At 45.7% G+C, this 16,933-nt stretch overlaps 1 protein-coding gene across 1 annotated transcript in view; it reads left to right on the top strand.

The window, feature by feature from the left end:
- Window positions 1-613: 613 nt before the first annotated feature.
- LOC136749779 (trinucleotide repeat-containing gene 6C protein) overlaps window positions 614-16,933 on the top strand; it is a 53,130-nt gene continuing 36,810 nt past the window's right edge. Inside the window, exons 1-3 of the mRNA XM_066704313.1 lie at window positions 614-1,272; window positions 12,248-12,350; window positions 13,112-13,133. Of these exons, the coding sequence (XP_066560410.1) occupies window positions 12,288-12,350; window positions 13,112-13,133 (85 nt within the window). The 5' untranslated portion in view covers window positions 614-1,272; window positions 12,248-12,287. The remainder of the gene's footprint in view (window positions 1,273-12,247; window positions 12,351-13,111; window positions 13,134-16,933) is intronic.

The following is a 16,933-nucleotide window of genomic DNA, read 5'->3' as shown; positions in this document are numbered from 1 at the left end:
TGCAATATTTTGTATACATAACTGATGCTCCCAAATTGGATTTTCTGGAAACTATAGGTGTGCCCCCTTTTGGTGAGCACGTGCTATTGCATCGTGCTGTAGCAGCGCGCGCATGCAGTCAACGCTGGAGGCTTTGGACTCGTATTAGCTGTGGGATGAAATGAACCATCACCTGTGCATGCTCTGAACAGCTCCAGAAACAAAAGCCGTTTTGCAAGGTCGTTTTAAAAAATATATATATACGTAACATATTTGGGGGGATGGGTAAAGAGCCCAAAGCGCTAGATAAGAGAGATCTGTGACGCTATATGTTAAATAGACACTTTCCTTTATTTCTTTCCAGGGAGGGAGGTGCATAGGAATACTTGTTCTTTGCAATGCGTGGGTCGCACTCCGGGAAAACACCCCCTCCTCCACCTGAGCGCACACCGCACGCCGCTCGCCGCCGACTAAACTCCCTTTCCGCGGCCGGGAGAGAGCGAGAGCGAGGCTGGCCCGGGCCGCGGTTGTCCCGGCAACGGCGGGGCGGGGCCGGCGCGAGGCAGCCCGCGCTCGGAGGGGTCACGTGGCCCGCAGCCGGGGGCCGGGGGGCCACTTCCGGTGCGAGGCGGGCTGCGAGGCGAGCCGCTGTTGTCAGTTACTACAAAATGGCTGCTGGAGCACCGTTACCGAGACCTCACTGAGCGCTGCGCTGTTGTTGTGATTACTGTTCATAATACTGCTCTTGTCCATGGGGATCTGGGAGAGACGTCCTGCTGCACGAATCGGACTGCGCACGAATCCCCTCTCTCGGATATAAGAGTCGCGTTTTGCGCCTGAAAAGCCAATACACAAAAACAAAACATTTCCTTTTTTTGCACTTTAAAAAAAAAAGAAAGAAACCAGCGTCGTTGTCGGTGTCTCGACGTGCATTCAGTAGACAAACAGCTGAGAAACTGCCTGTCCGTTGCTCTCCCTTCTCCAGTGTAGCTACAGTGGATTTGCTTTCAGAAATAAACATTTGTTGGGATTGTGTGTGTTTTTCTCTTCTGTCTCCTGCTGTTTTCGTGTCACTGCACCCCTCTCTGGATTTTGCGAATTGAAAACCACAACTACGACCGCGTCCAGTCTGGATCCACTCGCTTCGCTGCTGTTTAGTCCCGGGCGGCCGCACGGCGCTGAGCTACGCGAGTCCTGCTGTCACATTACGGGTACTTTTCCGAAAGGACGGCTTTCCTGCGCTCGTCTTCTCAACCCCGAGCTGCCCAAGCTAGGCGAGCAGTGACTGAAAAGGTAAGAGCCTTTCCCCGCTTGGATGCCCGGAAAACATGTCTGTGCTGCTGCAGGAGGCGGGCTGTTTCTGTGCTGGTGTGGGCTTGTGTTGGGGTTGTGTAACTCCGTCTGCCTCCAGCCACGACTTTCGCTCCGCACGCCCCGTTGTTTCTGTTTCTGGGCAGTGTTACTGACATGGATACATGCTTACTACATGCGTACACGGGGGCTACGAAATCTCATCGCAGCCCTGTTCGTGTGGTGATGGCTTCCAAGTTGTATGTGTGAATGTGGTTGTACTGTAAGACAGCGGGACGTTGCTGTTTATACGGTCGTATCGCACAGCGATGCCCCTGACATGACTGGATGTGCCCAGGCGGCTCAGTGCTGCTCATTCGAGGGATTTTCATTGTGGTGGAGCCCGTCGTTGTTGGGCAGTCTTGGTTGCATGTCTGCGATTGATCAAAACATATGCATGTGTGTGCGTGTGCATATATAAGAATTGACCTGCGCTGTTGAAATGACGACTTTAAAGACGAGGCACAAATAACCGGCTCTCCTGGCCATGAAATCTGGGAATCGGTTCGCTTTACAGCTCCATTTTGAGGCGGAAAATTCCTTGCAAACCCCATCTCTCTCTCTCTCTCTCTCTCTCTTCTCTCTCTCTCTCTCTCTCTCTCTCTCTCTCTCTCTCTCTCTCCAGCCCCCGCATACAGGCAGCCAGTCGAGGGCAGGACCTTCTGGTCGCTCTCTCAGCAATGCAACGTCCACACTGTTATTTTAAAGTAGACCTTTTTAGTTGGGGCATCTTTACAAAAACAGCCAAGCACAGCTGAAACGCACAGACTCACGGCGTGAAGCCCTGCAGACGGTGACCTTCAGATGCAACCACTGTATATTTGGTGGACAGAAACAAAATGCTGCCGTCCGTCGCCAATACTATCGATCGATTGGTGTAAATGTTGCATGTGAGATATCCAACTAAAATAATATGAATAAATACAGTCCAGAATGTAAACTAGCCCTGTCGGAGCGAGATGTTGCTCAAATGAACATTTGAACACTAACACGGCTCTGATCAGGATGCAGCCCCTTGAAGGAAATCCGTGCCAATCCACAGAGCCGTATTAATTGGACAGAAGTCACTTAGCATTCATTATGTACATGAAGTTTATGAATCCCTGATTGAACTTTGGAAAATGCAGGAAAACCTCACATCCTAATAATACCCAGCACACAATCAATGGATCCTTTAAAAAAAAATGTGTTCTGTCAGTGTGCGATTTACCTGATTCATAATTGCATAGTGGCTGCATTTGAAGAACATCTGCTGCAGGGGTTGTGTCAACAAGAGCCAAAAGCAAGCGCACATACAAACAAACCATTCAATCAATCACATTAATAACATCACACCACTAGTTAGTATGGGGACTCTTTCCCTGTGGTCTGCCAGGCAGTCCTGCGAATACAAATGTGACCTCTTGCAATTGCAGAACTCTCCCTTCATCTCTGGGGCATCATTCCCCGCCTGTGGTCAGATGTTGGTCAACAGCTTCCTCTTATTAAATGCTCATTTATTGCCAGCTGTATTTCTCTCTGTCGGCACATACTAGGAGGGAAGTGATGTGTACTGGCAGAAATGAATGGTGGTGCTCGATTGGGGTTTGAAAAGCCTGCAGCTGGGGAAAAAGCGATTGTGTAAAAACAGCCCCTTTGGAAACTGAGGTTTTGGCCAAATAGGGGTTTTAGCAGATGAAGGTTATTTGCCCGGCTCATAAATGGTGTTGCTTCTTGGTGTTTGAACACAAATAAATAAACAAATACTTGCAGTATTGTTTAGGTTTCACATTCTTCTAGGAGATTTTTAATTTAGACCTCACACCAAACCAAACCCAAAGGTGTGGATGTTTAGTCCCGTGGAGCAGTTGGACTATCACCCCTCTCGTGCCATTGGAGCGATTCAGAAGGGCTTTGATTGGACAAGCCTGCCTCTTTAGATCACATTCCCTTCTCCTCATATCCATAAATGGGGCTCTTTTAAATGTTTTCTTTCTGCATAACTACAGTACATCATTTTCTGCCCCTATATACAGTGCATTGTGATACCTGTCACCCTGGCATTGTCTCCATCTCCACATCAAAGCCAGGCACAATCAAATCTGTCGAGATCTGGTTCAGCGTGCTAACGTGCTTATTCACCAGTGTGACATTTATGTCAACCTATCGGCCTCATGGTTAGTTAATGTGTTACAGTTATTAATCAGCTTTACAAAGACTCCTCCGGAGAACCGCACAGCTGTCAGGGTCCTGCTTCCTTCGCTGGGTCAGTGGCCCCTGTCAGGACTGAAGCCTTTAAAGCAGTCTGTGTGCAGTAGGTTTAAAAAATGAGAGAGAAAAACAAATTGCCTAATGTACAAATTCAGATCTCCTCTCTTGGAGTTGTGCACAAACCCCTTGATGTGGGGAGCATTTTGTGTGTAGTGCCTTTTACTAGGTTGAGCATTAAATTGTGGTTTCAGACGTTTGTGCATGGTGTGTGATTGCCCATGTGTTTAGTTGTACAACAGGAGGCGCGCTCGGCCAACTTGTGGTTATGGTGGACTTTTCACAGGTGGCACCTGCATCTTAAAAGGTTGTGTAAATGTATTTCTTCTTCTGAGGCAGCGGGCTCTTGTGTGACAGGTTTTCTGAACTCCAGAGAGAAGTAATTAGCAGGAGGATTGATGCTGCTGCTTGTGAACTTTGACTCGAGGGTGGAGGTCAATAAAAAGAGAAAAAGGACTTGATGCTGCTTAGTAAAAATGATACCCAGTGTAAGGCTTTATATTTTTTTTTTGTGGAAAACTGAGGTTGGGGGACAACAACATTGCTCAAGTTTAGTTGAGGGCCTGACCCAATTAGTGGCTGTGCTGAGGTCTGCCGTGTCCCACAGTGATGTTGACGGTTGATTCCCTGAAGTACGCAGCCGAGTCGGAGGCGTTCAGGCAGTCCTGTAAATCTAGTGCATCCCTGCTGTCTTGGGATCACTTAGGATATTAAATGGCTGCTTCACTGTCCTTTAGTTTGTCTGCCTTACATTTATCAGTGTGAAATGTTGATGATGGCCTCTCCTTAAAATCTGAATCTACTTTTGATTCCTATTGAAAATGTGATTGAATAAAGAAATAGCTTGTCATCTTGTTTGCAGACTTATTGTGTATTAAGCTTTGAATGCTTTAGAAGATTTAGTGCTTTGAGTTAAAGGCCTGGATTAAATTAAAACCCAGACTTGGGCCAATCACTAATTAGAATAAAGAAAACCTTGATATGAGTTTTTAGTTTGAAAGACTTGTTCCTTCTATCTGGGGCAAACCATCCACTAGTGTTTTTAATTTGTGATTGGTGGGTGGGCTGAACATCTGAACTGGTCCAGGCCTCGGTCACTGTGACAGTTCTTTGCAGAGGCTTTGTACGTTAAAACATTAATTGTTTAATAAGATAGTTATCCAAAAAAAAATTGAGCTGGAATAACTGAGCTCATTGTGCTTCTGATAAAGCACATACTTATTTCCTTTGTGGCGAATGCATTCGATGAAACCAGATTTTAATTAGCAGATACTTCATTGACACTAAACAGCTTCAGGATTAATTCAAAGTAAAATTCAACTAGCTTTATTCTGGGACTGCAGAATAGTTTAGAGTTTATATTTGTTTATTTTTAACAACTGAATACCAATCCCCCTTTCTGAAACACTGTTTTACAGGGCAAACCGTGTGATCGCGGTGCCCCCAGACAACCCTGAGTAGAAGGGTGGGTGGTCCGACCGCTGTAAATCTCCCGTCTTCACTCGCAGTGAATAAATTTAGCTGCAGACTGAACACTCATTTGATTTGTAAGGAGCCGAGCTGTAGTAGAAAACAGCGGAGTCTTACAGTCTTACTGGGCACCTGTGACTGTTTTTGTGCCCTCCAATGTGAAAGGACTTTGCTCATGAAACCCATCAGCACAGCCTCTATTTATCCATATTTAGGCAAATGCATCTTAATTGCGTGTCTCAAGTCAGTACCGAAGATGTACTGTATAAATATTGATCCATCAGCAGAAAATGGGGAGGTCAATTCAATCATGAGAGCAGAAATTAACTCAGTCTTGGATTGCATGACGATCAGTAATCAATAAAGAGCAACAGCAAACAACCACTTTAGAGCAGCGCTGTCTCAGCTGACTGGATCGGTCGATTACCCTGATCTTGTAGGAGTTCATGAAGGAGCTTCAGATTGCCCTGGCAGGATGGGGGGATAGGAAACCAATAACAAAGCTGTAATTAAAAAATATCAAATCAAAATTGTTAATCAGAGAACAGATGATACTTGAAGTCTAAGTGAGACCGATCTCTGTTGGAAAGTGATTCGCAACTGACTAGGGCCTCGAACCAATCAATCCCCCGACCTACCCAAGATTCGCAAATTACACATTTGTTTGACAGCTGTATTGCACCTTATTTTATTGCAGCCCACTTCCTACTACCAATAAATAGAAACAGTTGTGAGAAAGTTTGTCATAAGATGTTTGCGGATCGGCCAAAAGTTCTTATTTAGTCTAGCACCTTATCTTGTTTAAGAACTACTTCCTCCCCCCAGATGATGGTATATTGTCCAGTGGAACACACACACACACACAGTAGTTTGTCCATTTAAAAGTGAAGAACTATACATGACTTTAATCTGATTAGACGCATGTTTGTGGTTGATTTACATAAAATAAATACTAGTATCTTTCTGTTGATCTGGTGCAAACTGAACAGCAATTACTATTTTCCATTTAGGGTGTCACATCTTGTTGTGTTGCTGTGTTGCTGTCGTCCCCCTCCCTTCGCTACACACTCACTCAGGCCTCTCCTCCACGGCGGCCACAGCTCTGCCTCTGGGTGTTGCATTTTGGGAAGCCGTGGGCCTTTCTTTAGTGTGCCAAGTTGGTTTATTTTCATTTGACTTTGTTCTTGTGATTCCCCTTTTTTTTTTTTTTTGTATAACCTCGTCTCACAACACAGCACCGAGCGTAAGGGGGTGGGGGGGGTGTATGTTTCTGCACATGTGTGTATATCCGTAATTCCCTGTAATCAGCGTCTAGTTTAACGCGGTGCAAAAATAATAATCGGTTTAACTAACAGCAGGGGAGGACTTCCTTCAGTCCCGGCCTTGTACATTGTGCTGCCTGCACCCGGGATTTAGCATCGCTGGAAAAATGTTGTATCCCTCGCCTTTGTTTTGTTATTTTTCTGCGCTTTTCTCTTTGAAGGCACGTACGCACGAGGAGAATCATTCTTCTCCAGCACTTTCCCCCCCACTAAAACAGTTCCCAGTTGTTCAGCTTTTTTACCGCTTTGTTTGAGATTTAAAGAGAATCCTGTCCCAGTATTTCACGTGCTCTACCTCTTGTCAGGCAACACTTTTGTTGGTGGGTTTGATTGACAGGTCCCTGTGTTGAAAAGGCTGCTTACAGACGGCTGCTTTTTTACAATATTAATTAGTCTTCTTATTTATAGTATTGTTTTAATGTTTTGTTTCCGTTAAGTGGCTTGATTTAATTTAGTTGTTGTGTATTTATTTTTTTATCAACTGCGCTCAGTGAAAAAATGATCAGTGATGCAGTGATCGTGCTGGAATATTTTTAGCCTGTGGAGACTGATTTCTTTAAACGATTAGTTCAGTTATTGAATTTTTTTAACAACTATTATCCTTAATGCGCATTAATTGTTTCATGAAGGAATAAAACACCAATTCTTCTCTCTCAGGATCAGAAGCCCTGCCAAAGTGAGACTTGGGAAATTTCAAGACAATGACCTATATATTTTTTTGTCAGTAGTAGGATTTAAAGGCTTTTGGAAATTCCCCAGTGATCTCCTCCGTCTGCCTCATAATGTGTGTTTCTCCCAAGTCAGACTGTCTTCCATCCAGCACAGAGCTATAGATGTCTGTAGTGGATGAAGTATCCTTGTGTCTTGAAGTGGACTGCTGGTCTCCTGGCTGGTCCTTTGGCACTTCAGCCCTTGTGTGCTTCCATAGTGTCCTGATTTCTTATTTTTTCACTGAGTAAAGGTTGGCTCTTTTGTGAATACTGGCCTTTTTGCTACTTGCTTTCAATTTTATAGGCATGAGTAACTTTTATGTCTTATAAGTGTAATACTGTCACACTTTCACAGCTTGTACAGTCTGATACATCTCAGATTTAAGACGGACAGACCTATAATGTCACCGTGCTTGTGGTTTAGTGTGCAGATTAACTGTGTGTGTCTGAGATCTGTGCATCGTTTTCCCCCAGACGTGGTGAAGAGAAAGTACCTTCTGCCTGAACCTGTCAAAGGAGATGTCAAGTCACATAGTCCTCTCTTGTGCGGTATATCTATCTCATGCCACATACATCTACATTGGATGTAGGATGGGATAGGATTTTGTGTCGTCATTCATTGAAAGAAAAAAAAAAAATGAAGTCATTTTTAAAAATACTGTATTGCAGCATTTACTATTAGATCATACAGGATCTGCTTTTAAGTTCTGTAATTTTCCACTTTTGCGTCTAAATTACATGAATCAGGCCTTGTGTGACTAATATTGGAGTATCCTAAAAAAGCATTGAGTGTTTTAGATCTTACAGAATTTTAACCAAAATAAGTGTTACCAATACAGTAAAGGAAAGTGATTTTCGTTTACACATACTTTAAGTTTCAGAGAAATAAATTCTTTGCTGAATGATTTAGTAATGATGACTTATTAGCGACGGTCCTATTTTTAGAAATATTTTTGTTTTGGGTGCCAGGAAGCAGATTTGAAACATTGTTTCCCCTTGTTTGTCATTGTGTTGGTTAAAGAGCGCGGTGGATACCAAGCAGTACCGTTGAGAAAGGGGTTAAATATTTTTGGACAGTGCAGTTTTCTGATCCAGAAAGGATTTTGAAATGACTGGCTCTGGATTGCTTTATTCACAGACTGACTTCGGTACCTCTACTGTTTTTTGTTTTGTTCTGTCCTTTTTTTCCCCCTCTTCTGTTTTCTCTCATCCCGCCTGTTCCGGGTTCATGTGCCGGGTCACTGGATACCCCGGATTTGTTGTGTACGTGATAGCTCTGGAAATCTCTCTAACAGGAGAGCCGGGGTGACACTGACGGTGGCCGCAGACCTCCTCTCTGTGCTGTTGCTACCCGGAGGGCTCGGGGGGGAATGCGGTGCTCCGTCTGTCTTGCAGCGCTGGCATTTTTGGCCCGCTGCCCAGAGCGTCTAGCTCTGCACACGGCCCGCTCGTTTCATTCGTCTCCCCCCCTCCCCTCCTCTCCGAGACGCGGAGAAATGCACATACGTATTCCATGACTAAAGGTGGCATGAGCTCCTCACAAACGAGCTCGCCGCTGTGCCTCCCCCTTGCTCCTCTCCTCTCACTCCACCATCTTCGTTTTCCAGCTCCGGTCGCCTGCTCTTTTTATTCCTGCCCTCCATTAGAGACCGTGCCGCGTTCTTTGTTTCTGTCTTTTGTGGGCGACTCGGTGTGTGTGCCAGTCAAGGCTGCTGTCTAATTGCTGTTTTTTTTAGTTTTGGCAAATGAGGGTCAGCCTAGACTGACACATGCCTCGGGCTGCCAGTGTCTTTCCCCCGCAGCCGTGAAGTGAGCCGATGGCCTTCGGTGTTGACATGTCAACCTCACGTAACCCAGAGCCCTCGTGTCTCCCACATCACTGCATTTAGCAGGCATCCTGGCACAGACTTCGGGGTTGAACAATGCATGGACAGCTGCTGCTGCCAAGTCGTTTTTACAGCACCGTGGCTGTGTACGTCTTCACTGAGGGATCAGGCAAGAGGAGGTTTTCTCTAACGGCTAGCGTAGACCGTGCTCGACCCGGGAACCCCTATGCCAGTTTCTTTCACGGTCATCTCAGTCATCTTCCCTACAAATATAATCCGAGCATCTTGGTCAAGATATCTGAACTGCACACACGCCAACTCCATGTTTCACTGGAAAGCAGGCTGTGGTCTAAGAATAACCGTTCACCCAAAACCGCAAGGTGATGAATCGCCCAGTTGGACGTTGAGAAGATTCTAGTAACAGATGTCATTTTCCCCCTTTCAGATCCCGCTGTGTCAGTCCTGAAACTATCATCCTCGTAAAAGGTGTTAAAGCAAGTGCAAGTCATCTGAGGACACACTTCCAGTTTTGTTTCCGTAGGCAACTGACAACCTGTTTGTTTTTCTGTGTAGGTTCCATAATATAGACTGCCAGCTTCGATGTATAATTTCACTTCCTCAGGGGCTTAGATCAGTTCACCTTGATTTTAACCAGTGCAAGAGAGAGTGTGAATCATATGAATATTTAAAGCTCTAGTGTATGGTGTTATGTAAACTACAACACCCGAAAGACGTTGCACGGTGCTCTGAATGTAGAGATCATGCGCTTCCCCCGGTGCGATGTAATTCGGCACATTTCCTGCCCATGTCACTCCTCCGACGGAGCCGGATGATGAATGAAGTTTTGAATGGGTCCTCCGTGTACAGATAAATTCACGTAATTTATCTTCTGAGCAATATGATGATCTCTCCAGCTTAATCATTGAGATTGTCTCATTTACCCATTCCATTAAAAAGAGAGAGAGAGAGAGAGAGAGAGAGAGAGAGCGAGCTGGGGAGCTAATCCAGCTGTTTAATATCTGCTCCTTTGTGATGAGATGCGTGGAAGATATGGCGTGCGTTTTATTAGCCGCGCCGTTCTCTGCCTGCTGCTAGATGTAAGGATAATTCAAAAGCAATTCTTCTGTCCCTGATAGTTCACACAGCTGAGGGAGTGAACACAGTCTTTTTTTTATTTTTTATTTTTATCTTAGATGTTACCTGAAATTACCTCTGCCTGGGTCTGCTATACTGCAGCCAATTAACATGTATGAATATATATATATTTATTATAAACTACCTTCTACGACATCTCTCTCCCATTAGTTGAGATTTTGAACCTTTCTACCTTGATTACAGTAAAGGTACACAACCACAACAGGGATGTAACCTTTATGACTGAAAGCTCTCTATAGTTTGGAAACATTCTAGCTTGTAAATCGTAAACATAAAAAAAGGCCGATCGGATCCAGACCGCAGAGCCGACAGTAGATACCCTATTACCCCACACAGAGGCAGGGTGGTGTTGTGATGCCCCTGCACAGGAGGGCTCTGTGAATTGAGCGTGTGTGAGTTTACTCCGACAGTAAGTGCGTGGCCAGTGAGTTCCTGTGTGACGGTGCCTGGCTGGGGCAGTGTATTAAGCAGCCTAGGGGACACAAGGGTAGATAATGAGCTGTCTATCACTCGGGGTCCGACACGTCCTCACTGAGCCCCTCCGCCGCACTCTGTCAACCTGAATGCTGAGGTTCGTTTGTCATTCCTGCCAGCACAGGTTTGCTGCACTCACACCATTTTGTTGTTGTTGTTGTTGTTTGTCCCCCCCTCACTCGTACAATGCCTCAGTGTCAGCCAGTCCCATTGTCTTGTGGGTGAGGCACGTTTAACTGGGATCGGGCCGCTTCCTTGCCCAGCGGGGGAGATGGCACAATGGGCCCTATTGTAGCGGGCAGGCATGGGCCTCGCTTTACAGACTGGCCTGAACAATAGGCAGCAATTCCTGTGATGATGTGCAGCGCATCGGGCCACTGGGAACGATGCTTTCTGTGGGTCGGGGCTGTGGTGCCTGGTACAGAGGGGCTGACGCACCGCAAGACACAGGTCCCTGGCCCTCTCTCTCTCTATTCGCATCCCAACACCGGCCCCTGGCCTTCTCTCTCTCCTCTCTCCTCTCTATCTCTCTCCTCTCTCCTATCTCTCTTTCTCTCTGTGTGTTCGCTGTGACCTCTGTCTAAATGTGCTGATAGTGAAATTGTAATTATAATCAAAATACTGGTTTTAAATAATAGTGACACAAGTTATTTTTAATGTGTGTTTTGGCTCGTTCCTGAGAGATGCAATAGTCTTTTAGCACTTTCTTTTCTTTTAAATGTTTCCGTTGGAAATCCCCCTTTTAAAAGAAACTCCGTAATTATGCCCCGTAAACATAATATCTTAAAAGGCGAGAGACTTAAACCGCTCCTGATATGAAAACCTATCCTCCAAAAGCACATAAATTACACCCAGTGTCTCAATTGAACTCCTTTTTTGAAAATGTACAGACTCTGACTTGTTTGCTTATGTAGCCCTGCTGCTAAAAATGCCCCTGATCGTATTGGCATGTCTTTGCATTGGCTGGGGCTGGCAGTGTGTGATGCTTTCGCAAGCGTGGACACCTTCTGCACACGCTCTGTAAAATGCCAAGCCCGGGCTGTGACCTCTGGAAATATCACCCTCAACTCAATGAGGGTGAGCGCATAGCACTGCCTTCCTGACACAATGGCACTGTCTCTTCAGTGCCGGGATCCCTTCGGTGCCCTTAGTCGGTTTATAGATGTGTAGTCATGCTAAAAGTATGTATTTATTTATTTTGAGATCTATTTCTATGCTGCAGAGTATTAATTATGTAAATAGTAGTGCAGTGCGTTCCTAGACAAACCTGCCACTCCAAGACAGGGGTGTGGTTCATGATGGAACTGGTTGTCCACGGGCTGGGACTGGTTCCACTGGGTCCACAGTGGGGTAACCATACGTGCCTAGTCCGTTCGAAGGCTGAACCGTAATGGTCCCCATCTGTCATCCTCCGCTACTTGGTTTCTCTAGCCCTTCTGACAATGCTGACTAAGACCTACTATTTCTAATGAATTTTATCCAGCTGCAGAATGTACTGGCATGTTTTGTTTGTGTTTGTTTTTGGTGATGTGACCTCCAGAAACAGAGTGCAGGCAGCATGTTTGAGATTACCCTGTTCCTCCACTGTAGACTCAAGTGCGAAGGACCTCTCTGGCAGGAGACCAAGCTGTGAACGGGGTGGGAAGGGAATTCGCAGGTGTTTTATCGGTTCGTCTCCCTGGTGTGTTTTAACTCCCGTCCGTTTCGATTTCAGTAGAGAGAAGAAGCAAGAAACACAAGGAGAGAACCATTTGATGGAAGAAAAGAAAAAGAAAAAGCAAGAAGAAAAGAAAAAGAAGGAAGCTGCTCAGAAAAAGGTCAGGGTCTCTCTCTCTCTCTCTCTCTCTCCCACTCCCTCCCCCTCTCTCTTGCATTCACTTTCTTCTCTGTCTGCTCAATGTGGTACCTCTGCTTTTCCTTTGCTACCTCTCGAGTCGATTGCCGCTTCAGGAATTCAGTTTCCTCCCGATGGAAATCCCCTTCAGTTAATGGAGCGAGGGCGAGGGGTATGGTGGTCCAGGTGAAGCTGATTGTTTACAGCCCTGGGGTTATTAAATTAACCAGCGCATTAGTTACTGGACTTCTACGCGGCTGGGCTCTCGCACTTTATTACTCTCAGATTAGTACGTTAAGCGGAGTGTGGTACCAGCGCAGCCATTGTGCTTTTTTATTTTCTCTCTTAGCGCAGCGCTAATGTAATCTGTTTCGCAGTGATTACGAGGCCAGTGCTCTTTATTTCAGATGCCATGTTTATTAATGTTTTTACTGTCGGGGCAGGTGTAGCCCCAAGTCCCGGAGTTGGGAAAGTGTAATAGCGCGTTGTGAAAGCCAATTGTTTCTCACCTACTTCACAATAACAACTGCATTAGCAGCGCGAGGTATATTACCGGCTAACCGGATTGTGTGTAGTGGCTGTAACCGTAATACAGTTTAAGTGTGGACTTCTTCACACCTTTAATGGGTTTTAGACTCTGCCGATGTGGATCGATCCACCTTTAACCTCGCATAGGAGTTTTTAGATGGCGACGAATTTCCATAAGGAATGTGAATGCTAATTGTTTTTTGCTTTGCTTTGCAGGCTGCTGAACAGAAAACCAAAGGTGAGTGCTGCAATTCCTGTGTGTGTCCTGTTTGTGCTGTGTGTATATGGAGATAAAGAGCTGTGAAATATTTGAGAAGTATCTATTTCACATTTATTAAGTTGTCTGTGTTCGTGGCAACACACACACACACACACACACACACACACCTTTTTGTTTGGCCTGTCTGACTCTTTTATCCTTTTCTCTACCCTGGGGTAATCCACAGAGAGAGATGCGATATGTGAGCGCAATACCAGTGCTGATTGGGTTAGCACATCATCAGAGAAGTGTTAACTCAATCCAAAAGAGCTAATTGAGTTTGGGCCCGACGCAGTTCGGTTTTCGATGGCTGGCCAGACGCCGCAGCCCTCATGTTTTGGAGCTGCTCCCACTCAGTCTACTGTGACTTTGTCAAGTGTCTGTTGGCCTTGAGCAACACTGAGTCGCTCTCCTCCAGCTGTGTCGCGAGGTCACTTCCTGCCCACCGTGTCCACTAGGCTGTGCTCAGTGACAGCAAGAGGACTGGTGCTTCCTCCATTTTAACTCTAACTGGACTCGATGCAACGAATTATTCAATAAAGACACAAAACAGCCACAGTGAGCTTCACAACCTTACTTGAAAGCAAAATTTAGATTCAGCGTTTATTGCGGTTCAGGTAACGATGAGATTGGAGGCTTTATCCGGCCTCTGTCTCTGTGCTTCATCGCAATGGGAAGAGAGTCAGTTATTCATTAATCGCAGTTCGTAGACCTGGGCCAACCTGGGAAATGGAAAACACGACAGAGTACATATTGTCCTGTTTGTTATTTATTTTCCGAATTTTGGACATGACGTGTTTTGAAGACATGAGCGTGCGTGTGCGCGCTTGTTGTGTGAGAGAGTGTGGTATTGTCGAAATCTGGGGGCATGTAAGAACAGGGGCGGCAGGTAAAGCCTTTAATGGGGGAATTTTCCACTGGAGGGCCATTAATCTCCTCGGGGAAGAACGGGTCGATCTCTCACTGGTGCAATTGGGGGAGCAGATGGGTCCAAGGCTTATGTCTTGTGAAGGGCAGGCTGATATAAATCTCATTAGAGCATCTGCTAATGACACTGCACCGGGCTCTTCTCTCTTGAAGGGGCGGTGATCCCCCCAGGCCCGGCAGCATAGGCGAATGGGCCTCTTCGGGCCAAGGCTGGTAAATGGCAGCGTTTCTGTTGGCTCAGGTGGTGGTGATGGCTTTTTTCAGTGTGCCAGTTAAGCAATGAAGTCGAAACTGACGCCATTTTCTGAACTGTTATCCCCTTTAATTGGGGTCAACGTGGTTCCCCCCATGGGTGACCCTACAGCGTGCACCTCGGATCGGTTCTGAATGAGTCCGGTCAGGAGGTGTCTGGCTGAATCCCAGTGACGAGGGCTTAACGTCCTGTTCTTGACATGTATGTGCACTAAGCAGCATTTTGTTTGACAAGAATCTTGGTTTAAAATTGTAATCTACAGCAGCATGTCGATTTAATCAAGCAGTGAGCGTGTCGTGAACTTCTAACTTCGAACAGCCCGTTTTCTTCTCTTTGAGTTGGCATTACACATGCCATTACCTTAAGTTAAGCTGATGCTTTATTTTTTGTTTTTTAAATACTTGTATATTCCGTTTCATATCGTTTGCCCCCCCTCTCTACGAAGAGGAAAGTACGTGACTTTGTGCTGGACTCGGCAGTGTAAGCAACACTGGCCTTCTGACTGCTGTGCCGAGGAGGCCCACCATGGGGAGAGAGAGGGAGAGGGAGAGGGAGAGGGAGAGGGAGAGATTAGGTAGAAAGAAATGTACCAGGAGTGCAGCTGGGTACAGATGCCTCTGAAACAGGAACCGGAGCTTGTTAAACAGAGCCGTGAACAAGGCCAGAGGTAGAAATGATCGTCTGAAAAGGGGAGAGAAAGGAGACCAGAAAGGAGGATGGTGAAGGAGAGATAATCAGGCATGAAGAGAGAGAGGGATGTGTGAAAGAGCGAGCGAGAACATGCATCGGGTTTCCTGTCTGATTAAATGCTCTGTGTTGGCTGCAGTGAAGTGTTGCTCAGGGGCCTCTGAAGATTTCCCCGTCTGCTGATAAAACAAGCTCCCGTGTCTGCGCCACCTTCCCCCACCCAGTGTCTTGCGAATGCAGCACAATATCCGAAATAAAACCCGCAACAAAAAGTACATTCATTAAAGCTTTAGGAGATGTATCATTGTATTACACGATCCACTTCCGAAATTTCTCTATCGAGTGCCCTGGTATTGACTGCAGATAAATGTTCATCGTTAACCTCAAACGGATACCAAGCTGAAGTTTTTCCCATAAGCTCTCCTCGGCAGCTCCGCGCTGTGTTACTTCACAACAGCTTGAGCTTGCGCTGCGCCCGCCGAACAGTTTGTTTATCAGGATCAAAAGGACAGGCAATCAAAGTGTATTTGCCAGAATTTCCCTTCAACTGTCAGCTGTCGTATTGCGATAGAGATGTTGTGTATTCGGCTGCCGAGGGGACCACGTTGCCCCCACAGTTGCCAAAACGCTATGTGACGATCCGTGGCCTTGGCACTCTTTAACTACGTCTCCTAAATTTGTATATTCTGTGATTTTTAGTCCAGTCACTACAACCACTCAAGTGTTGATTTAAAAAAGTGCCAAGGCTCCGATCTGCAATGGGTTAAGTCAGCCATCGGAATATGTATATGTATGAAAATGAGAAAGACCTGGGTGCCGCCGAATTAACTCCCATGCCCCCGATTTGCATGCATTGAAACAGCCTGGGTCCAGCCGTCCGCTTTTCCGCATTACAGGGCCGTGACTTACAGCGATTTCCAGACGGCCTCGCGGAGAAGGAACTCATTTGGCAGACGCGAGCCGGAGCATCCATTAACTCGGGGGCCACGAGGTCTTGGATGCTTCAATCGGGAAGGCTGTGGAGGGGGTGGGATTCCCGCAGAACGTTTGGCTGGGCAGAGGAGGGCTTATTTATTTTCGTTGCCTTGGCAAAATGGATCTTGACAACAGAACGGCCAGCAAGGAGGAATGTATCCTTCGGCAACAGCCACTGCAAGAGCAAACTGATGCCTTTTTATGGAATATGTCGTCGTGAAGGCAGAGAAATTTTGTATGAAGCTGGGTGGGCAATTGTTAGACTGCTGGTGGTAGATTTTGTAGATTGTGCTTTCCTGTCTGTGTATTATTGCTGTCCTTCCTGTGGTCAGTCTAAAACAAAGCAGGCTTCTCTGAAATATGTTTCAAACTGCCTTGTCATGCTGCAGGGATTGACCACTAAGTCTAGACTTGTTTTCACGCACATTGTCAATGAATAAGGCTTTCTCACAACATGGTGGGAAGCATATGGTTAACTTTTCAGCCTCGGCAGCCATGAGACGCATACAGAAAACACGACGCCAAACCCTAACTACATTAGATGAATTTCCACATTTTTAAAATCTGCTTTTTATTCTGGACTTGAAGAAATGGGCTGAAAGGCAACATGTCCGCCTGATGCTCTTTAATGGGTTAAGGAAATTAATTAATTCACGTCTGTTTTGCTTTTTTCATTCACTTTTATTCTCTTTCCCTCGTGCACATCCATAAAGTGCATCGTATTTACACAGTGTCATGTCAGATAACATTATTCCATAGCTTGCCGCATTGTAATTTCGCATCGGATTAATTTGCAATTTCACATTCAATTAATTACATCAACACTTTGCGTCGGATTTCATGAATTGCAATCTAATTAAAAGCTAATTTACTTTCGTATGTCCTTAGTAGCAGTAACGTTTACAAACGCGCTATAAATTAATATTGTATAAAGGAC

Source organism: Amia ocellicauda, chromosome 5, assembly GCF_036373705.1.
Source record: "Amia ocellicauda isolate fAmiCal2 chromosome 5, fAmiCal2.hap1, whole genome shotgun sequence".
Taxonomy (NCBI): domain Eukaryota; kingdom Metazoa; phylum Chordata; class Actinopteri; order Amiiformes; family Amiidae; genus Amia; species Amia ocellicauda.
The sequence above is the reverse complement of the archived record's forward strand: the minus strand, read 5'-3'. Positions and strand labels throughout refer to the sequence as shown.